Consider the following 23,901-nt stretch of genomic DNA (forward strand, 5'->3'; position numbering starts at 1 on the left):
ATCTCATAACTATTTCACGCGGGAATTTCACAAAAGTATGTTTGTATAATTGAAAAATTTTCGGACGTATGTGCACACACACACACATACAAACACTTAAATATGAAATTTACAAGTTGACACCAAGTAAAATAAATTTTTTGCTCAAATACGTACATAGACACTTTGGCAAGATTACCAACATGCAACTTCACGAGTTTGCGTGTTGTCGATCGCTTCGCTAGATTTTACACCCAAATACATATATACACATACACGAGCTGTAAATAAAACGGGGTACTAGCCCGCTGACGTAGATTTAGACTCTTGTACTTAATTTGATACGAGAAAAGTTTTCGTGCGCGTGGAGCTCATTAATAATGCATACCCCTTTTTTCTCAAGCAAATACTTTTTGTTACATGCCATATTAAGATTTCTCACTCTTTTTATTTGCCTTTCTTGCATTTCTAGAAAAGAAGACAAATGAGTGAAAATTCAAGCTGGCGCAAAATGTAGATTTAATGAATGCTGCGAATATGAAAAATATGTATTCCAATCACGCGACCATATAAGTAAGGCTGTCTTTTGTAACCCCGAATCTCACGCACGAAATTTCGCTCACGCATGGGTGATGGAAAAGATTATCGAACAATATACAAAAAAAATACAAAATTTTATGATAAGATTTCAATGCTGTACCCAAGCGCTTGAAAACATTAGTTTTGTATTTGTTGCTCAGGCACATACACCTTTGTATCCAAATCGTTGGATTTAGAATTTTTTCTTGGATGCCAATTTTTTTGTTGGGCTATTATTTGCAAGCCCCTGACTTCCAGCCCTTTAAAATGATTGTCTTGATTACAGCTACGCGGCGTCATCGGCTGAACGGATCGTGGTATTGGACTTAAAGGCTGACGGCTGCGACGAGGTGGTAAACTCTCTGCAGTCTTTGTTGGCCTGCAAAAATAGTATTATGCAAGGTACAATCATGATAAAAAAAAAAAAATAAAACTAACTCTTATTACTTTAACAATTTTACACAAGTTTTGAATATTCAATCGTAAAAACTATAGTGTTGTGGCCATAATTGAAAAAAAAGTTTATTTTCTACTGTATTTATTACCTTCTTTTACTACTTGGCAGTCTAGAAGTGTCAATTGGAGTGAGCTTAACGTTTTTCGGCCAAATTGTAGGGCACACTTGCGTGTTCCACGAAGGCTGTACATGCGGTACTGCTACCAAGGGCGTATTTCCTGTCAGAGATAACTTTCGTCTTGAGTTTTCTCGCCTTGAACCTGAAGGTAACAATTAAGGAGTATTTTCAGCACAGGAAAGATCGCAAGTGGCAGATAACCATAACACGTATAGTTCAACTTAAACGTAGATGGTAAAATATACTCGCTGAATAACAACTAACAATAGCAAAACGTGAAATAAGGGTTGTTTTTTTTTTGTATTTTTACAAAAAATAATTGAAAAACTAATTCTTCGAATTAAATTAAGCAGTTATGAATACAAAAGTAAGAAGAGACTTACCAGAGTGAATCGTATTTGAAGCGTCGCCATCTTCACCTACGAAAAGAATCGGAGTCTTGCGAAGGGTTGAAAAACTTTCTCTCGTAGTGACGACAAAAGGCACCGGACTCACAATGATTCGCTCATTGAAAACCGTGCCCAGTTTACTCCTTCGCGATTGCAAGTCCTCTGTTTCTTTTCCCGTTGCTTGTTCTTCTTTTAATATGCCTGTACTCTCAACATTGTGGTAATAATTTTTGCTGATGAGAGGATTTTTGCCTGTGGTCGTTGGCGCTGGTGCGATTTTTAAGCATTCATTAAAATTTTCATTTAAATCGTCCTGCACTTCAGCAAGTTTTTCCGCCTCAATTTCGGCTAATTCTTTACAAATAAATTTAACGATGTGATCCAGCACTTGTTCTCTTGCTTGTTTATAATTTGGAGGCTTGAATGTATGAATACTGGCTTCCTGTTAATAAGAAAAAAAAAGGATTGAAGAACAAATCGTTGCATTTATTATGGATTTAATTTTTTTAAGTCATTTTTTTACAAGAAATTTTATTTCATACACATTAAAAGTTGAATAATTAAATACGTAACGTCATATCCATAAAAAAAAAATTGAATTTTTTTTAAACCTACAAGAATTCTATTAAATACTAAAATTTATTCTCTTACTAAACTATTATTAGACTAATGGAAAATATTTTTGTTTTTCATCAATGAAATAAATTTTTTTCAAAATAAAGTAACAAGTTCTTGAAACTTTAAATACAGTATTTGAAATTATTTTAACAAGTATTGGTGTTGTAATTATAACATTTTAAATACATTAAAAAAAATTTTAAGAATATAAATACTTTATTGCAAATACGACATTTGAAAGAAAATGTTTTGAATACAAAAAAAATAATATACAATTATATTTCTTCAATGTATTACAAATCATGTAGTTGAAATACAAATGTATCTGATGAAAGTATTTTAATTCATTTAATGAAATACATATGTATTTTAAGTAAATTACGGCAAACTCAATTGTATTTAAAACTTTTTATTACATAAGTATTTACTACTTTTTACTACATATGTATTTTAAGTAAATCACTGCAAATTCAATTTTATTTAAAACTTTTTATTTGAAATATTTCATCAACTAATTGTATTTCAAATATTTAAATTAAATACTTGACTAATTACATTTGTATTTGACAAAGTAATTGAAATAACTGAGTCAAATACAAGAATAATTTTTCAACGTGTTTGAATTGAAAACATAATTGTACACGACAAATTGCTTTACCATTCAATTCAAAGTTTATATTTTTTGTCTTATTCTATGGCCATACCTAAACGTTACATATATTGATTAAAAGCAAAATTAACACTATCATAGCATGTCTATTAGTAGTACCAAAACTCGATATTATAAAATTTTTGTAAAAGAACTTAAGGGAAATTCATAGCAATATATATGTTGTACGTGAGTGCCGTGTGTAGTTTTTCTGTACTCGTCGTACTCACAACCCTTGCATCTAAGATTAGCTCTTATGTAATATTAAAACACATACATGTATATCTACACATTAATTTTGACTTTTAAGTTATGAGGATAAATATTTATAATTTTTTTATTTTTATATTAAATTTCTGTTTTCAAACCGTTATAGGGCATTTTTAAGCTGAAAATTGGGTAGAGCTACTTTTAGTCCGAAGCTTTTATGTTTAAAAAAAAACTCTGGTACCTTGTGAGACATCATTTAATTGGAAAATCTATATCAACCTGAGCGCTTGCATGTACATACATTATTGAAATTGTACAGGGAGCTGCTGCGCATTTTTCAAGGGAACGTAATTTGAGTGGGAAAATCACTCGGGAACAACCCATACTAGACAGTCCCAAAACGCTTTGATTTCATACATTCGTATTTGAAAAACAGTATTTAAATTAAATTTTGAATATGATTGTATTTTATCAAGGTATTTGAAATAAGTAAAATACAAACGTATTTAAGCAAATTATTTTGAATACTTCATCAAATACAAGTATATCTGAAACAATGTATTTCAAATAAAAATGTATTTTGTACAATTTATTTGAGAGAAAGTATTTGAACTACTTTCCATTCAAATATTGTATTTAATATTTATTGTATTTAAATACAAATGCATATAAAATAAAAACGTATTTGATGTTATTGTTTGAAATAAAATAGTTTAGTTACTATATTTTAAACAAAAATAATAAATGTTCTTTTAAAAATTTTTAATGATTGAAATGTTTTATTTGAAATGAAATATTTATTCAAGTATTTTATTTGAATTACTATATTAAATATAATTATAAATAGATTATTTAGTTAAGATATTTTATTGAAATAAAGTAATTGAATTTCTGGATAACTTAAATTATAGCTAAAATAAAGTATTTCAGATTATTTCACTCTGTCAAATTCTGCCTATATCTGAGTTTACCTGTAATAAGCAATATCAGCCCAATGCATTATATCGTATTAGATTTTACAAACAGCCATTGCAAGATGTTTGGTATCCTAATTCCTAGTCCGTCCCTCCAACATCTTACTCATTTTTTTCTGATTTCCCCCCTTTTTCCCTATATATGTATACGGATCTTTGGCGCAGGCAATATACAATACTAAAGGTCCTCTCCAAAAAAAAGTTCCTGGGGATTTAGACATTATCTGGAAAAATCCACTATTCGTATTAAAAATGATCAGGAGTCACGTGAAAATGCACTAATCATAGTAAAACTTTGAATATATATTGATCAGAATATTCTCAAATTTTTAAAGTATTTTTTATATTGGTCATTGTTTGAAGATAATAAATTTTAAAGTTAAGCTTTTTACTTAAAGTATTTATGAGTGTTAATTTATTTTTCGACATAGATAAAAAATGTGTAAATACGTAGAAACATTATAAAAAAACGTATCAGTTGGTACGATGTAGTTTCTAGATTTAGTAAAAAAAATTTTGTGGCACCTTATGGTGCATTTCAATGAAAACCAATGTACAACGTGAAAAAAATATCACGTTTTTTGGCTACATCAGTATATGTGCGCGGTAAGAGGGGCAGTACTATGTGGGGTCAGGATAGCTCCTTTCTTTGTCTGTCTATTGCGTGACTCCTAAAAGAACCGGATACTTAGTGATTTTTTGGCCTTCCACATACTTCGCTAGGTTCTTATCATATGGGAAAAGCCTGAGAAAACAATTTTCGACATTTTTCCAGGGGATTTGAACCCATAATCCCTCCAGTTTCTCTATCTAGCATCCAGCTAACATGTGAGCACTAGAGCATAGAAGCCGTTAAAAATGGGAAATCAAAAACGTATAAAACAAAATATGTAAAGATTTATCAAACAAGACCTCATTAGACACAAAGTAATATTAGGATAAAGAATTACATGGGATTCGAGCTTAATCTTCTTAAATTACACGCTTAATTTAATTTAAAAAATCGCTTAAAATACTGATTTTTGACAAAATGGGCTGAAGGTTCTATTCAAATTATTATTAGCAAGTTTTTATCAAGCATTCTAATATTTTTCGATTCAATATTTTCAAGCTACAACTTCACAGTTAATGCATTAACCATGACTTTTTATTTATACTTATTTTAGAAAAAATCGAGACAAAAAATTCACGAAACACAGTTTAAATTTGATAATAACGTGAGTCAGAATCAGAATGATAACGTTTTTAAAGGAAGGCGTTCAACTTTTTTAGGAACTGTTTGATTTTGGGGCACAACTACTATAATAAAAATTCTAAGTATTTGGTTGAAAGATAAATTGAGATTCAAAATGTACAATCCAATAAACAAAGTTTAAATACGTTTTACACTTATAAGTAACTGGTTTTTGCAGATCTGTAAATATAAGGTTTCAAAATAAAGATAATAGGAGACCCAACAAGCCCACCACGAAGAAAATCCGAATGAACTTGATCAGAAATTTTACAAAATAAAACTTTTCTGTTTGTGGAAAAAAGTGTTTCGTATTTTTTTGCATGATAAAATAAAATTATAAAATAAGCTGATTCCACAATTAAAATAATATTTATTGTTACCTAGAAATAGGCCTGACCATTACTATTGACGCACCTATACATTGTTCCCGACACTTGCACAAAAACAGGTATCTAAAAAATAAAAGGTCTAAAAGTATTTACCTTTATTTAAAAAAAAATAAACACCCTTGTATATGCAGATGTAAATATATATTAGAGAATCCAATTCAAATTTGCATTTATGCGTCAAAAAAAAAAAAAACATTTTTTTTTAATGCACACCTTTAAAACAAATTTTTTCTTGTTCCATGTATCCTCAGAGAAAAGAAAAAAATCGTGTACCAAAACTTTAGGTTTTGTGACACGGATTTTTATAGCACAGAAAATTATATCATTCAAATTTTTAAAAATACTGGCTGAGCAAGGACTTGTACTGCCTTGCTGAACCAATTTCTCGTTTTAAGGTGGCTTGGGAGATTTTATCGGCTTGATGAAAACCTCTGAAATTCTAAAACTACGCAAATAAAGTATGCCAAATTCATTTGCGATAAGAAGAAAATACTGGGGTCAACGACTTAATTTTTTCGCAAATTGCTACTGAAAATTCACCAATTTAACATCTACTCTTATGGACAGTGGTCACAAAATCGACTATATCTTCGAAAATCTTTGACTAACTTCAAAAATTAAAAATAGTTCTTGTGTATTTTTGTACAAAGAATCTAATAAATTCTTAAAAATACAGGGTCAACGACTCAACTTACGAGAAAATCAGACGAAAAGTGTGAAATGTTAATCTGGCTTGCCTCGCAATATCTCCCAATTTTCAAAATTATAATTTCACGGTACTTTTCTGGCAATTTCTTGATCTTGTACTTTGGTTTTATTGAAATAACTATATTTATTGAAAAATTTACGGTCGAAAAGCGTTGATTTTTCAGGGCCCTTATGGTATCCTGCCCTAGGTACGATACTAACCGCCCAAGCCACCTTAATGCTTTACAACATCAAGTGTTTGTTTTGTAAGGAATCTGCCTTGATAATTAAACAAGACTCAATTATTAAAAAAGTCACGCCAATTACTATAATTTTTAAATGAAAAATATGCAAATAACTTCCAATTTATTCAAGTTCCAAAAAAACATTACTATGAAAATTGGTGTTAATAGTACATCACCTAATATTAAATAAAGGTGAACTATAAAAAAAAGTTAAATTTTTTTTTGGAAGTACAAATTTGTATTGATTTTTCTCATATATCTTTGTTAACTTAAGTAGTTTATTCAAGAAATAAACAATCAAACAATGTTTGGTAAAAATGAAGTCATTTTAGCATTTCGAACGGTGTACGCTTGGGCGACAACGTTTGCTTTCTACTCGTGCAAAAATCTCCTAGCTGCTTCATGAACTTATTTCGCAATATATACATATATTATGCTACATGAGTTACAATTAAGTGCTGGTTAAACGTAAATAATCTTTAAATAAACCTACCACTGGCCAATAAGAAGCAACAACTAAATCGGCTAAGGCACATAATTTCTAGATACTCACCCTGGTAAAAAAATCGCGATCAAGGCCCGTCAGTTTGTCCAGCCCATAGTTGTCTTTCGGAGCACTTTTTTCCCTCTGTGCTCCGCCGCCAACCACCGCGCTCGTCCCGTTCTCAAGCTCCGCTGCGCTTCGACCCACGATTCTCAGGTGTGCCAGCTGATTGCGCCACTGCACGCACTCATCGAAGAGCGAGCCCTGCGGTAGCGGCTCCTTCTCGTCGTAGAGCGTGCGCTCGATGACGCGCCAGTACTCGAGGACTCGCCGCGACGCCTCATCCTCGACGCCCTCCGACCACGAGTGCAGAGTCTGTTCCTCCGCCAATTGACGGCTCCAGCTGCTCGGAGGTCGCGATTTGCCGTTGATGCCACTGCTCGCCGCATCGCCGCTTTCGACGCGTTGCTGCTGCAGGACTGTCGCGCGCCCGGACCGAGGTTCTCTGCCCAGGCGCCTTTTAGTCAGGCTGCAATCAATATGAAAAACAGATTTTTCGTTATTCATGTTCTTCAGTTACATCATTTTGGGGTTTTTTTTTCATTTTTCTAATCAAAGTGAATGCTTACAGCAAACTTTGATGTTTAATATATTGTATACGTTGATTTCGACTAAATAGAGTATTTCGGGTTAAATAAAAACATTATACGTATACTAGGAAAGGGATAATGCACGTTTTGAAAACTAGTACATCAAGTAAAATATGAGAAAATTCATTACCATGACGTGTAAATTTGGTATACACTTGCCATCAGGTGCATAAAAAAAATCTATAAGAGATTTTTAAGCTCTAAAAAACATAAGAGGTAAGCCATATAGAACTAATATTAACTAATTATTATTTTGAAGCTTTGTCAAGACATATTTTTTTGAAAAGGTTTATTTGTTTAGTCATTGAGCCAGGTTCATTATAAATAATACAAGGCATATAAGGCTTATATATATATTTTTTTTTTTTTTTTTTTTTAGTTCAACTAACCTGCTGCAACGATTAGAAAGATTAGAAAAATGAATATTTTTGAAAATAAACGTTTTTTCATAGCTCCAAAAAAGCAAAATAATAATGTCAAAGAATTCTAACTAAACTGCATTGGCACAGAATTTTTTTATTCTGCAAATTTTCGTTGTTTAATATTCATTAATAATCATGGTTTTTTTTTGTCGTTTTTCAAGATTTCCTATCGATAGGGCATAGTCTCCTTAAGTTAGATTTTTTTTTTTTTTTTTTTTTTTAATGAAATCAGTCGAACTATTTGGTTTTTACGCCTAGTACGTACACTAAAAAAAAAAAAAACAATAGTTGAACAACGGAATTGTTGCATAATTAAGTCTTTCTTTGATTGCTCTTCCATTAAAACTTTATTTTCAATATATTTGTACAGTTCTTCTACTGTTTTAAAAACCGTTTTTCCATGTTCATACCAAAATTTTGTTGATCAGCCTGTTAAATACTGTTTTAAAATCCAAGCAGTAAGTATACGGGTGCTTTACTTCTTTTACATTTTTACTTGTCAGTTATTTGTTACATAGTGTGGTTATAATCTCTAGTACTTTTTTTGTCAAAATCTCTTTTGGTTTCCTTTCAATTTTTCTGTGACTCTATCAGCCATTTTTTTTTAACTTAAGTGTAAACATTTTCGTAAGTATCTTGTATGGTATTGTATTAAGACCTCAACGTACACCCATTGCAGGGTTTTTACATATCCTATATTATGTCCCTAATCTCTACCTTCCTTGTTCTTTTTCCGTAATTAGTAATTACCATCCTATTTCCCCAAGTATGCGAATCTTTCGCGCGGGCCCCTTGCAAAGTTCCCCTCAGACGACTCGGTCATCTATGCTACTGGGTACTATATGTACAGGGCACAGCAATGTACAGTCTCAAGCATACTCCAGCTATTATCAAGTTTATTGGAAATATATTTATCCAATCAACCATCTAAATTCGCTGTACCGACCTTTTTAAAACCGTCATTGACTTTACCTGATAAGCTGACCAGGTGTTGGCATTCCTTGGAAAAGGAAGCCCCTGGAGGCCCAGACAACACCAAAAAAATCGAATATTTGTTTTAAAAATTGGATAAGTGGTGTTTCGGCATCCTGGGTACTCACCCCATCGAAAAAGTCCGAGAAAAAAATCTTGAAAACTTTCGACAGGATTCGAACCCATGACCCCTCGAATGTCTCTGGCTAGGAGACTCATATGCTAACCAATAAGCCATCGCAGCACTCGTAATTATTATGTATTGTACATCTAGTAATAATACTGATTGGTAATATTTAATTTTTTTCTCGTGCTTTATATCCATACGATCTCCTATTCTTTGACGAGCTTTACTTTACTAATAGTATATTACGTGTTCAGGCCAGAAAGCAAATTGGTTGATTGCTTGTGTGGCTAATTGACAAAAACACACAGGTAGTAGCAGTTTACTTTATGGCTAAGGTGCCTATTTTTTTGCATACGCATGCTTGAAGGTTCGTGTTTTATTAAAATTTAAAATCGTTTAAAATTGTTAGGTTACGTGGTACAGGCACAGAAAATACAAATTTCTGGCGGAGGTATGAGAAAAAAGTATATTTTTCACCATATTGCGCTGAAAAAAAAAAAACTTTCGTTCCACTTCGCGAAACGAAAATTCTTTCTCCCGACGTAGGCTTAGTGAAAAATAATATACGGACCACGTTCGGAGGTTAAGAAAGGCATTAGATTTCATGTCAACCGCGTTTATTCACCGCGTTTATCCAAGACCTTGCTCACTAGGTGCGTAATATACTAATTTTCTCACACCCCCACCGAAAACGTCTTTGTTCTCTGTTTTCAGGATGCAAAGTGCAAAATTTTTTGCAGGTAAAAAATCGCATAAACTGCTATTAGAAAAAGTATAACAATACTTTTCCTAATTTCTGCCAATATACTTTTTCTAATAAGCAGTAAATGAGATTTTTACCTGGGAGGTTATGTTGCATTTTTCTCTCTAAAATCACAGAAAACGTTGTATTTTCGGCAAAGTTGGAGAAAAAAACCGTAATACGGGCCTTAAGAAAAAAGTATGGCATCATCTCCCAGGTGTTTACCACCTTCGCCTTGGACTCAGGTGGAAACTCACACCCGAGAGGGGATGCCGTACTTACTTTCTTTCCTTCACAAGCGGAAATAATTTTGTTTGATAAGTTGGTAATAATTATTTTTAAAAATTAGCAGAAAATATAAAAAAAATAATAACAGTTTTTAATTTCTAGATTTGAGATAAATAATAAGACATAATTTACAATTGTCTGTTACAAGTTATTATTAAAACTTTTTGATGCATATTATTAGTAATTATTTTATTTTTGTTCGCGAGATCGAACGGAACAACCGTGCCCATAAAAATTGTTGTGTTATTATTTTTTAATTTTTTTCTCATCTGATATGAAAAATAAAACAATAAAAATAATCGATTATTAACAAATATTATGACAAATCTTAAAAGTCAAGTATTAAACAGTGATCATTAACCATAGAGTTCTTTCTAGTCATTATTTTTGTCGATGTTTCTATAATGATATTTATAACGAAAAATAAGAAATAATAAAAAAATAATTATTAATAATAACACTCATTAAACTTTATTATAGTCTCAAATCTGTACTTTATAAAATATGAATATTAGTTACTATTTTTTTTTTTACTTAATCACAAAAAAAATGTTCCACTTGGGTTAGTACGTAATATACTATTCTGCCGTAAGGCCCAAAGTGATTTACTGGGTGAAAAGTGTGCCCTCAGGTGCCAAATTCCAGTTTTGCGCCCTCGGTAAGAAAAACAATATACACGACTCGGGTGCAAACATGTGATGACTGCGCCATTCGGGCATTCAAGTTCGTATACTTTGCGCCCTAGTGACGTAATAAACCATTTGTCGAGACGTAAAAAACTAAAACATGGTTTGGGTTTATAAAATACAAAAATAATCCTATCTTAAAAGATGGATTTCTTCTTGACTAGAGCCTTTTTATTCGTTGTGTAATTGGTTAAGACTGGTCACGTGACTAATTTGGCATGATTAAAAAAATTTAACTGTTAAAATTGTAATAACATGTGAAATGAAACAAGTTCACACTGTTACATGATCTAAAATGATACATTACTTGTTTGTCCTTTTAAAAGTATCAGATTAGTAGAGATATAAAAAGTTGGATTTGCTTGAAGATTATGAAATATAAAAATACAAAAATATCTGTAAATAACTATAAAATTGAAATCGCGTGAAGCGTGTCTAACGTAACTAGTATTAGAAATGTTCCAAACTTCGTTTTAGCTTCTGTTTATTTCGGCCTTTGTTTCCGTAAAATAACCTATGTACGATATCGCAAAATGTATCTGTTATTGAATATTTGTTGAATTTGCTTGTATAATAAACTGGAAAGCAGTAAAGTCTATAAAAATTTGGTGATAGTATGTTAAATATTCGCTGTACAAAAGCGTGAAAATAAATGATCACAAGATAATGTAACCCCTTTAAAAGTAAATAAACATTTTTGCAAAGTATTGAGGGTTTCGTGCTAGCCGTTTTTAATGCTAATAAGTAACCTCGTACCCAAATTTATCATTATGTTACTATTATTATCACAATATTCTTTTTAGATCAGTTACAACAGTTCCTAAAAAACTATTATATTTGGTGACAAACAATACAAAAAAAATATTACCAAAATTAAAAGTCTCTGTTAAGTCTGTACCCTTTAAAATATGCTGATTTTTCTCAAATGATCTTTGTAAAATTGCAATAGACAAAAAAACAAGCCGAAAAATTAAGTAAGTCTCACATATGACTACAATTATACGTAAAAATATTAAAATAGAGTAGGTGTTTCCAATTAATAATCGCTCGAAGCAAAAGCATTTTAAAATTAAAAATCAAGATAGCGCAGTTTTTTTCAATATCAATAGCACGTTCCTCTACTCACCCGACGATGTGAATAAGTGATAAGTGTCTACGACGTCTACGTCCTGCACATTCGTGTGCAGTTGCAAAAGTAGACTGCGATATAAAGAGGAAAACCGCTAAAAGAAAACTCACCCCTGATTTTTCGTCGTTCTTTTATGCATCGCATGCTTCCAGCCTTCGTTCGCAAGCTCGCGCCCAAAGTTCCTTTTGCTTATCTTTTGAAAACCCAACTATCGCTGTCAGCGTGAATCAGCTGCTAAGAGCAGACGACGACTGTAACGTTGTGGTGTATGTATATGTATACACCCAAAAATAATAAGCTGAGCAGCTGTTTGTATATATTTATGCCACGTGTATCGTAATGATGATGAGGTTGCAAACTCCGTCTAGCGTACAAGATTCTGCACTAATTTGTTTCTTCTTTTTTTCGACGAATAAAACATTGCCTTCGCGGTCTGCTCCACTTTCCTCTGCTTTCTTTCGCGGACTGGTATATTATTACGCTCGTTATATAGGTAGGTCTTATTGATTTTCCTTATCGGCAGACTCGCGCTTTCCCTTCGCTGGGACCCTCTTGTTGCGTGTTGCTTCTGCCATTCTCGGGTTGTAAATTTGCGACACACATTTCAACTGTATACACAAATGCGTTGGATAAACGAATACACGCACGAACAAAAAAAAATCCCCCGAGCCAAGCTTCTGTTTTGTTTGTCCTGTTGCTCGGTAAAGAGACGAGTGTCCGGCTTACAGGGGCTGGTGTTGCTGAGCTTCCGCGTGTGCACTGTAGGTACAAGTTTTTTTTTGTACGAGAATACGAGACTATACGGGAGGGTGAATTGTTCTTTGCTTGATGTATATATGTATACTTATAAGCATGTAAGAAGTTGTAGGTGAGGAATAAACAGGTGTGTGAAGGATAGTGGTGGCGGAGCCTTCACTTTTCCGCAGGCGCAGAACGGCAGAAGGGGTATAGACGTCTAGACGAGAAATGGATATTTATATGTTTCAAGCGCGTGCGGTATACGTATATAAGTATACCCTATTATAAAAGGCCGATGTAAGCCGATTAAAAAGCTTAAATCGGTTCCGATGGTAAATTTTGATTGTCAAAATCGCATAATAGCAGATTGATTGTGTAGATGCCGATTCAAGTCGATTGGAATATTTTTCAATTAGAGTCGATTTAAGTTAATTGAAAAAATTGTTAAAAAAAATTTTTTTTTAATTTTGTTTGGCCGCGCGTAATAATTATGCTACCCTTCATCAATATAAAATATATTTGAAACCTGATTTTAATCGATAGGAATTCATTAGTAATTATAGAAGATACAGTAACGGATCAACTGGGGACCGGAGCTTTAACGAATAGTGTTATTTTATCACGCAAGTAGAGTGACAGTTAAACATTTCAATCGACTTTCGTGGGACATCAGCTTATTCATATCAATGCCAATTGTATTTGATTGGATTTTTATATCTATTAAAAAAAAATTTTTTTCAATATCGGCCGGTGTGATTCGTAAAAGAATTGACTTTCACATTCAAAAGTAGCATTGCCATTGATCAACTTGAATTGTAATTTTGAAACAAACCCACAGCTTGTTACCGAATTTTATGAATTCTTAAAAATAAGTTTTCTCACTAACTTTGTACATTTTTTTTCTAGACCTGTTCAATTTTTATAAGAAAAGTTTATATTGCATCGGTTTTTTCAAACTGTCATTTATTCTTGTACTACAATAAAAAAATAAGTCAAGTAGATTTCATTAAACAGCATTTATTAATTTAAATATAGCCTGCTGGTGTGTTTTATTTTAGTGAAGTTGGGAAGATTCAAGCCAAAATTATTTTAATGAATAAAAAGTAACTGATAATAACAATTATTAAAGTCCAGATTCGAGACAAGTAACAAAATTTAATAAGTAATATTATTTGTTATGATTAGTTATTATTATTATTATTTCTTTTTTTTCGTCATAAATGTTATTCTAGAAACATTGAGAAAAATGGAAAGAACTTTTATTGTTAATTATCACTCCTATACTTGACGGTTAATATTTATCAAAAACTTATAGTTATTAATAATTGTTAATAACAGATCATTTTTTTTTCTTGTATCTTGTATATCAGACAGAAAAAAATAACAAAAGTTAATCAAAAACACTAATCTTTATGGGCACTTATTATACCAATCGACTAATAATAAGTAAGTAGGGAAAGGTAGCCTAAAGCGGGTTAGTTAAGGTTTAAAGCCCAAAAAATTTAGTATTTGTATGATGTTAATGATCCGTTCTATTTTTTTTGGATAGAGGGTACATTGAACTGTGAAATAAATAAACAACTTTGGATCATTGTCTTTCAATTTCTGATCTATTATTAAAAATAAAGTGACCCTTGAAAAAACAGCTTTGCCCTAGGAGGGGGGGCTAAAGCGGGTTTTCCTTTCTGGCAAAGCGGAAAGGCACTACAATGAAGGGAAATATGATTTTATTAATTATTTAAATGGTAATTTTAGTATATAATTTAATCACTCTTCAACAGTTTAAGAGACTTGCTTATAAAAATATGGCCATACATGGCTCTAAATGATTATTGAATTGGTAACTCGAAAACTTGAAAACAGTAAGCGATGTTTTAAAAATTTCTAAAGCAAACGTCTCATTTGTGACATAAATCACTGTGTTCTCTACTTACATTTATTCACCATCTAAGAAAAATTCGAAAAAGTATATAAAAAATGATATCAGTGCAAATCGGATACCTGCCAAGCAACCCGCTTTGCCCTACCCGCTTTTGCCCGAGCACACGTTTTTTGATTAAATAATGCTGATCTCAAAAAGTTCAAAAGAAAATGCCAATATTTTTAACCCAATTTAAACATCAATGGACTTAAATTGATAGAAAATTATCAACGATACACTAAGTGTACTCGTTTTTGACTGATCACAAAATACATACCTCTAATTTATTTTATCAAATTATTGATTTTTTAGAAATTGCATGTAATTACGCTATACCACTGTTTAATGGATCGGTTGGGACTAAGCGAAACTCGGAGGTACTCAGGAAACTTCGACATACTTAAGTATACACACACTTTGCTCTTTGCGTTTCATGCGACGGCATACAAGTGCCTGCCTACTTTAGGCCACCTTCCCCTATGAAATTTTAATAGTCACTTGTGGTAGATAATCGTAAATAATTAATTGTCTTAAATCTAGACTTTATAAACTGTTATTTAAAAATTTTTTTTTTTCAACTTACTGTTTAAAATAGTTATTACTATAATTAATCAAATAAAATAATTTCTGCTTGGTGACAATAAGATAAGCGGAAAAGTTAGAATCACTAGTTAAAGTCGATTGATTTGCTCTGGTCTAAAGTGCAGATTCAATTCTATAAATGTCAAAGCTATACTTGTTATTTCTGAGCCGATTAGATGTACTCGGAAATTGTGTTAGGAGCAGTCGATTCAAGTCAATTCAATATGGGTCATTCTTTTAAAAACAGTCTTTTTTATGTCCCAGTCAATTGCATCGTCGTGTTAGGTTTCGATCTGACAACTTATTTAAATAATCATACAGGTTCTTCTGCTAAAGATACAACAAAATTTAGATCTTAAAAAACGATGGCTTTGGTTGTAGATGAAAAAAGGAGCCAAATTAGCGTATGAGTTTCGTAACCGATTTGGTCTGATCCAAAATGCCGATTCAAGTCTATAAACTTCAATGCAACTTTGGAATGTAAAAATCAAATCGTTTACGAATGAATGAAATACAAAATTTTTTTTTTCTAATATATATAAAATCGAATCAAATACAATTGCCGTTGATAGAAATAAGCCAAAGTCCCATTACAGTCGATTGAAAGCTCTCGATCCAAAGCTCCTAGGTTCGAGTCTCCGTTAATGAAAAAGTCTTAATTCTACAATATATAATATATAGATTTCTATCAACAGATTCCTCTACTCATAAAAATCAGTTTTTAAATCAATCACTTCGATGGAGGATGGCATAATGGATACGCGTGACCAAAAAAAAATTTTTTTTTAACGATTTCCATTCGAATCCAATCGACCCATTGTATCAGGGCAGCCCTATAGGCTCACGAATTAGTCTCCCCAAAATAAAAACTAAGACCCCGTAACGATAAAGGATGTATATCTTCGCAAAGCATTTGGTCATCAATTCTCAGACGTCGGAAGAGGTGATGAGTTAAAATATACTTGTAATGTACATGCAAAGATTAATTTCATTTGATGAGCAAGAGTCTCGATTTTACGACGCTTTTATGTTATCCGTAACGCTTCTATTTTTGTCAGTAGCTCGCAATGTTATATACGTACATTACGTTAGTATAGGGAAATTCTTTACAACGGGGCCCAGAAAATGATATTATGCTTCGGTCTTTGAAATTATAAGAAAAATATGAGTAAAATTTAAAACCCCATTTCAAGTCGATCGAAAATGAATCGACTTACATTTAATCGAATCGACGCTTGCACTGAAAAAAGGGGGGGGGCGAAAAGTATCAAAACAAGCAGACAACAACAAGGCAACTGTGATCTGTGACAGTACATAAACCGACATAACGTCATTGCCTCGCTTTTTTGCAAGTTAATACTGATTTTCTTTTATTATAGTTTAATTTTACACCTGCACACTTGATTTAACGACTCGCCCACGCTGACCGGAGTTTTAAAACCTTTGATGTGTATGCATAAATATCACTATAAACATTGGTAAACTAAAATGTTATGTATACACAAAAAAGTAGTAATAAAATTAGGGTCTATTTTGAATTTCAGATTCTAAAATCAAGTTAAACTCTGCTAGAAAATAGCAATTTGATTGACGAGGAGAGGATTTTTGTATCGTGAGCCACTTACACTTCACTTGGTTTGTATACTACGTTTTTTATATCATTGAAGGGCAAATATATGAAAAACGAATAATGGCACAGGAAGAAGCTTTTGAACAGGTGAGACAAGCCAAATTCATATATAACCTAAAATCGTGACTTTGTTGCAATTAGTTCTGATTTCTTTGGATTATTTCTAAGAGTATTAGATTCGTGTTAATCAATTCATATATAAACCAGGAATTTTGTTAGTCTATCAAAAATCCAATAATGAATAATGAAAAATTTTATCAATAAATTTATCAATCTGTTCCTATCATGTGTTTAGTTTGAGGATGAGGAGAGTGAAATGCCCATTGGAGCTAGTTTGACCAGTGCAAGGAAAAGGCTTTTCTCGAAAGAGCTTCGTTGTATGATGTATGGTTTTGGAGACGATCAAAATCCTTACACGGAGAGTGTTGATCTATTGGAGGATCTCGTTATAGAGTACATTACCGAAATGACGCATCGAGCAATGGAAATCGGCAGAACTGGAAGAGTTCAAGTGGAAGATATCGTTTTTCTGGGTAATTTATGAAGAATAACATCTACTTTCATGCTACTGTAATATTTAATGACTTTTCATTTGCAATGGTGATATTTTTTAGTGAGGAAAGATTCAAGAAAGTATGCTAGGGTTAAAGATCTCTTGACAATGAACGAAGAATTAAAGAAAGCAAGAAAAGCTTTCGATGAAGTTAAATATGCAGGTAATGTCACCCAGTGAGAGAACGTAATTTTGGATTAGTGCTTGCGTCGAGTATTGCGTTTTTCAAAATATCACAGCACTTTAATCACAATACAATAATTAGTTTCCTTACATCATCGACTTGATTTGTAAATCCAAGAGAATACATAAAATGCATGTTATTTCATTATTTCAGTTTCCTATAAAGCATGAAAATTTCCCTTTATTCAAGTTTTTGTAAGTTATAAGTATAATTGTGCATACATAGGAGGTTGTTTAATTATAAGTTAATTTTGTTTGTAGAAGAAACTTTATATTTATAATATCTTACAATATATGACAGTTTTTTAATTTACAACAGTTCATAGTCTTATTTTTTTTTCACAAAAAACATGCACTATATACAAATAAAGAGTCCAATCTCTTTGTTTTACTTTGAGTTTAAAGTTATACTTTCAAGATAACTAATAAAAAATGTGCATAATTTCATGCAGCTTGAGTTGTGAGTTGATTTTCAAGTCACGAAGCAATGTGAGATACGGCTTCTTTTGCTGACAGAATAACATCGTTCAGACCAACTCCTTTGTACGACGAACCACAAAGTACCATGGGGATCTTGTGAGCAGAAATGTAATTATCGATCCTCTGGAGCCTCTGATTGTGACCAACAACATATTGAGGAATACAATCTTTCAAGATGGATACATCATGTTCTACAGGATCTTGTTTTATATTAAGTATACTTTTCGCGTGATTCACAGCAATTGAGAGAATCTCATCTTGTGTTGGACTGTTGCCGAAATACTTGTCAAACCAAGCACCACCCATCATGACTGTTAGTACCTGTAAGGTAATACAAGTTGTAAGTATTACAAAACAAGGAAGTGGATGTGATAAATTTTGTAAATCTATATTACTTGCATTATTTTCTAATTTATAGATATTGTACTTTTATTTTATATAACTGTAATTTTATGTCAAGTCAATTCATAAAAAATTTTTAAGCTATTTGTTTTTTATTAAAATTTTAAATGGTTCTTACTGTGTTTTCACTGTATTGAACTATACAGGAATCAAAAATCATTCCCAATATTGGTAGATTTTCCTGTGGTGGAACAAGAAACCCAAAAGCCTTCATTGGTAAGACATTGCCTGGAAAATGAAGATTAATAACTGCTACTGTAGCAAATGGTATTTCTTCAAGTTCTTTTGACAATTTTGGATGCTGTTTTTTTAACAGGGGAGCAAGACTTTTTGCTGACAAACTAGAAATAATTCTACGATGTTCTGTTACTTTTCCGTTTATTGATAATTCAACTGCATCTTGTTTAAACGTTATTTGATCACATAATGCTTCCTTTTCTAAATGAATATTGGGCTTGGAGCTTATGTGACTTTCTAACATAATTGGAAGTTGTTCAAGTCCACCCGTTAAACTCCATACCGACCATTTTTCTTTCTGAGATCTTTCTGTTAACTGGCAATCTTTAGTTTTGCCCAAATCTTGTTTTTTTGAAGTTTTGAACGTTTTATCAAAAAATTGTTTTAACTGATTCAACAGTACACCCTTTGTAATGGAGCCATATTTTTGTTCAAGTTTGAAAATAGGCTTCAAGAGAAAATTGACGCTAATTTTCTTTGCATCACCAGCACAGATTCCACAAATCATTGGGCTTATCAAGTAATCAGCAACATCTTTTCCTAATCTTCTTTCAACAAAGCTATAAATGCTTTCATCTTCTTTGGGTGACTTTGGAGCTTTCAAATCATTCAATATTATTGAGATTAGACGTCTGTCGAAAGGTTTGTTGACTTTGAACAGACTAGTCAATGAATTTGGTAGAACATGCAATTGCTTGTCTACATAAATTAATCTATTCCGAGCTGCTGGATGATTTCTGTCGATTGAAATAATTCTGTTGGTCAAATTTAGTTTATCTATTAGTTCAAGTGTATTTTTTCCAGCAAGTCCTCCGGGTCGAATAGTTCGTGGACCTTTTTCAAATATGTGTCCCGAGGGTGTTTCTTTACTCTTTATCCATCCCCCAAGACGATTCGATGCTTCGTACAAAGCAATCGATCCTAATTTTGGATTTTCAAGGCAGTAATATGCAGCACTCAAACCAGATATTCCTCCGCCTAAAATTGCAGTCATTTTGGATCTGAAATCTCAAGCAATTTTAACAAATATTGGTATCTGGCATTCACAAACAAAAAGAAAAAAAATATGCAAGTCATAGTCTGACATAATTTTTTACCTGTTCAAAAATAACATAAAAACTAAAGCATTTTTATGAATATAAATTTTAAGAAAAAATATGAATAATAAAAATTCAAACTAATTAAGCATAATCAGTGGTAGATAGACTAAAGTATTTTTTGTTTGATTATTTATCATTGAAGCCAAAATCGAATATTTTTAGTTAATCAAATACACTTACAAAAAAATGACAATACCTGTATAAAAAATCTGTCCTTTATTAGTACGTATATAATTAGTGTAAAAACAATTTTAGAAATAAGAAAACTACTTATCTCTGGTTGGATGTACATGGGAATTTTAGTTCTTATTGGTTAGTCCTGTTGGTAGTTTGTGTATTTATAGTGACTTAAGATGTCACTAGTGATGTGGTTGGTCACACTGTGTCGTTTAACAGCGCGTTTATTTGAATCAAAAAAAGTTTAGTTCTGAGTGGCAGCTATTTAAGTTTTTTTCTTCTACAAACAATATAAATAATAAAATGTATCAGGTCATTGAACTTTTGCATTTTAACATGGACCCCTTTAACAGAAATTTGATTTTGAGTTGATCAATATTTCGCGTAATACCGTAGATTTTCTTGACGAAACAGACAATAATTCTTAGCAATTTTTAAACTAAAAAATTTTTCAAAAAAGTTTTAAAGCTTACAATCAAATCGATAATTCCTAACAGTTAAGCTTTAAGAGTTTCGTGCGCAACTTTGTGCTCACGGTTTTTTATCTTAATTTTATTCACCGAAAGATGAATTGAAATTGAATTTTTTCGCAGAAGCTCACATTAACTTTTTGCAAGGCAAAAATCGTAGTTGTAGGCTACAGAGAAACTTTTTAGAAGGTAATAATTTTACATGATATACCGCACTGTATATTGTTAAGCTGTTATTGAACAAGTAATATGTTATTAAAATATTCAGAAATTAAACGGATTTGTTTATTCATAGACTTTTTAAGGCTTCAATTCTAATAAGTACATTATCTGATAAATTTTTTGTAAAATATCTTCGACAATCAAGTGGAATACGTTTATAGGACTCAAAAACATACATCACGTTTTGAAACATTTTCCAGAGTTTTAAAAGTACCAGGGGGCTCTGCCCTCTGCGCGCCTACCATCGAACTTTCATCACTAAATCCTAATACTTTTTAAAATTTTTCAAAAATTTACTTAGAGAAATAATTTTTTAACAAATTTTTTATCTGATGCAAGTAAATATCCTACTAATTTTGTTTGTTTTTTTCTTTTTTTTTACTTTATTCTCTGAAAACTTAATTTTAAAATTTGTTCGCTTTGAAAATGACAGGATTCGTCTCAACCAATATCATAAATTATACCACGAAATTTCAGATGGTAAAATACATTTAAAATTAACGCTCGTTTGAGGCAAAAACCGAATTAAATGTAAGCCAGTGGCCAGTTGCCAATGCTATTGAGGCTTCACTTTAAGGCCATTAAACTTTTAATATAAGAAGATACGTCTTTGCTAGCAAATAATGTCAACAACGGATAGTACTATAACAATCAATGATGATAATGAACGTTATTAATGAAGCCTTTCCTTCAATTGCTCCTTGGGCAGCGATTGCGAACAAATATGTTTTTTAATAATAAGATTTTTGTTCTGAGATGTGTCAGGAATATGTGTAAAATTTCTAACTTAAAATGTTTTACATTACATGTCAACACACAACGGTGTTCCATTTAGCAAGTCTCGGGCGAAGCCGAGACGGGGGGCTGCTAGTATAACATAAATGTATGCGCGTAAGTAGTAAGATTCAAAAGTACAGTAATTGTCCGCAAGTCAATATTTACATTTACTGTAAATTTTCCAAATGGTATTGAAAGACTCCAATTACCTTTGTTATTTTAGTATAATATAGTAATAATAATTTTCATCAAGTTGTTTTGGGATGTATAGTATGCGATTATTTCGATAATTCTTATGTTTAACGTGAACGAGTCAAAGTGACTTTCGTAGATGCAGCATTAAAATGCAAGAAATTAAGTGTTTGGACAAAAAATATTTTTTAATAACATCAATTACAACTGAGTAAACAAAATCTCAAATTTCTTATCCGTAACCATATGGCTTCAGCTTAAAAAAAAAAAATTTGGATTTTGAGCATTTATTTTTTTTTCATTACATGTTAGGAATGTAGTTTCATTACATGTTGAACGGGCTATTTTACTCAGATTTTACTCAGCCAGACTGTGTAAAGATCTAGACTTGACTTATATTAATGGAAATTTTCGTCATCTACAAGATTCATTTTTTAAATTTAATTCAATCCAGAGCTGAAAAAAATCTCTTTTACCCAAGCAGAAATAATTTCATTCCATTATTTGGTAATAAGTATTTTAAATTACATGATTAAAAAAAAATAATAATAACCATTTATAAAGTCTACGTTTGAGATAACTAATAAATCTTATTATTCACAATAATTTGTCACAAGTTAGTATTAGAATTTCAAAAACTTATTATTAGTTATTATTTTTTTGGCAAAATCGATTGGTACTATAACTGCTTGCAAATGTTATTATTTTTGATTATTTTTGTTTATCTCATGAATAAAAATAATCTACTAATTACAATTATTAATAACTATTAGTTTTCGATAAATTTTAAAAGTTAAGTATTGCATAGTGATAATTAACAATAAAAGTTCTTTCAATTAACTATTTTCCTCTACGTTTTTAGAATAACATTTATGAGGAAAAAAACAAATAACTTATAATAGAAAATAATATTACTTATTACATTTTATTACTTGTCTAAAGTATGGACTTTAATAATTTATATTATTTTTTATTCGTTAAAACAATTTTTGCTTGGGTATCAATGAAAGATTTTTTTTTACAATTTTTCTCCATGTTACTAGAATGACATTATGATGAAAAAAAAAAAAAAAAAAAAAAAAAATGATAATACAGTAACTGATAATAAGGAAGAATATTACTTATTAAATTTTATTACTTTTTATAAATCTTATTATCGTTATTGTTTTTTATTCATTAAAATATTTATCTATAGCTAAGTCAAGGACCGGTGCAGGGCGATATCTGACGGTGCAATACTATTTGATACGATATAAGTATAAGTAAGATTATTAAAATATGGGGAAAATAGTTTGAATACGGATTTATGTTCATAAGAGATTATAAAAAAATGATTGTTTGTGAGATGTGATCTATAAAATTAAGGGGTAGTTAGCTCTAAGCAAAAATGGTGTAAGAAAGAAGATTGTAAGAGAATGTAAAAATCTGCGTAAGAATATAGAAATTAATGAATACATTAATAAAATTTTCGCTTAGATACACAAATACATACATATAACGGAGAAAAAAATTTTCAATTTTTACCGTGAAAGTAAAGTTGAGCCACCAAGCTAGTTACTAGGACTGTTATTGTGATTTACTACGATTTTCTTTCTTTTCAAAATAACTATTTCTGTAGTCGTATACTGAAAATTCCTGTATTTATATGTTATCTCGAAATTACCATGTACAATTTCACAGCAATTATTGCTGTAGTTGTTTTCTCCGAATGGTCAGACATGTACTACAGTTATGTATGCAAATTTTGGGGAAGTTAAAATATAACTTTAGTAAAACATTATAATACTTAGTGCAACAAAAATTGTATTACTTCTATTATGAGGTAATGTATGTATGTATGATAATGAAAGTAAGTTTGAAATGCAAAATTTTCAGCCAACTTTGTTCTCGACTGATAAATATCGTCCTCCATGAAAAAACAGTAAAATAGCACAAAAATTAATGCATAATAATGGATTACTAGAAAGGAATACAAAAAAATGCCAAAAAAGACTTTGTTTTTTTTTTCTGGGCATGGTAAAAATATTCTTAAAACTCAGAATCGAGATTGAGCGCACTATTCTCCCCGATGCAAGCTAATTGAGTTTCCGTAACTGTGAAATGTTCGAAGCTGGCATTTTCCCTTTAAAAACTGACGATCGGAAAACGTCGGGAAATGAAAACGCGCATGCGCGTGCATACAGTTGCTCGATAACGACGTAGACGAAAC

General features: G+C 31.4%; 3 protein-coding genes across 4 annotated transcripts; 1 reads left to right on the top strand and 2 right to left on the bottom strand.

The window, feature by feature from the left end:
- Positions 1-81: 81 nt before the first annotated feature.
- On the bottom strand, positions 82-12,785 carry LOC106645914 (uncharacterized). Its single transcript, XM_089590900.1, has 5 exons — positions 12,139-12,785; positions 7,082-7,541; positions 1,517-1,964; positions 1,104-1,275; positions 82-937 (listed from the first exon to the last, which is right to left on the bottom strand). Exons 1-5 carry the CDS (start codon positions 12,165-12,167, stop codon positions 697-699), a joined length of 1,350 nt encoding a protein of 449 aa, XP_089447026.1. The 5' UTR covers positions 12,168-12,785; the 3' UTR covers positions 82-696.
- A 3,771-nt stretch (positions 12,786-16,556) lies between these two features.
- Taf13 (TATA-box binding protein associated factor 13) lies at positions 16,557-18,508 on the top strand. Of its 2 annotated transcripts, XM_014361883.2 has the most exons (5): positions 16,557-16,719; positions 16,814-16,986; positions 17,195-17,432; positions 17,514-17,615; positions 18,088-18,508. In XM_014361883.2, the coding sequence occupies exons 2-5, from the start codon at positions 16,960-16,962 to the stop codon at positions 18,090-18,092; spliced, it is 372 nt and encodes a 123-aa protein (XP_014217369.1). In that variant the 5' UTR covers positions 16,557-16,719; positions 16,814-16,959; the 3' UTR covers positions 18,093-18,508. The 2 variants fall into 2 exon arrangements, with proteins under 2 accessions (XP_014217369.1, XP_014217368.1); XM_014361882.2 differs by lacking the exon at positions 18,088-18,508 and having other exon boundaries at positions 17,514-17,951.
- On the bottom strand, positions 18,023-20,146 carry Ppox (protoporphyrinogen oxidase). Its single transcript, XM_089590672.1, has 4 exons — positions 20,125-20,146; positions 20,051-20,068; positions 18,636-19,732; positions 18,023-18,436 (listed from the first exon to the last, which is right to left on the bottom strand). The coding sequence occupies exons 1-4, from the start codon at positions 20,144-20,146 to the stop codon at positions 18,113-18,115; spliced, it is 1,461 nt and encodes a 486-aa protein (XP_089446798.1). The 3' UTR covers positions 18,023-18,112.
- Between the last annotated feature and the right edge of the window lie 3,755 nt (positions 20,147-23,901).

This window comes from Copidosoma floridanum, unplaced genomic scaffold (genome assembly GCF_036245765.1).
Source record: "Copidosoma floridanum isolate Cflo_tuat_1 unplaced genomic scaffold, Cflo_Japanese_pri ptg000013l, whole genome shotgun sequence".
Taxonomy (NCBI): Eukaryota; Metazoa; Arthropoda; class Insecta; order Hymenoptera; family Encyrtidae; genus Copidosoma; species Copidosoma floridanum.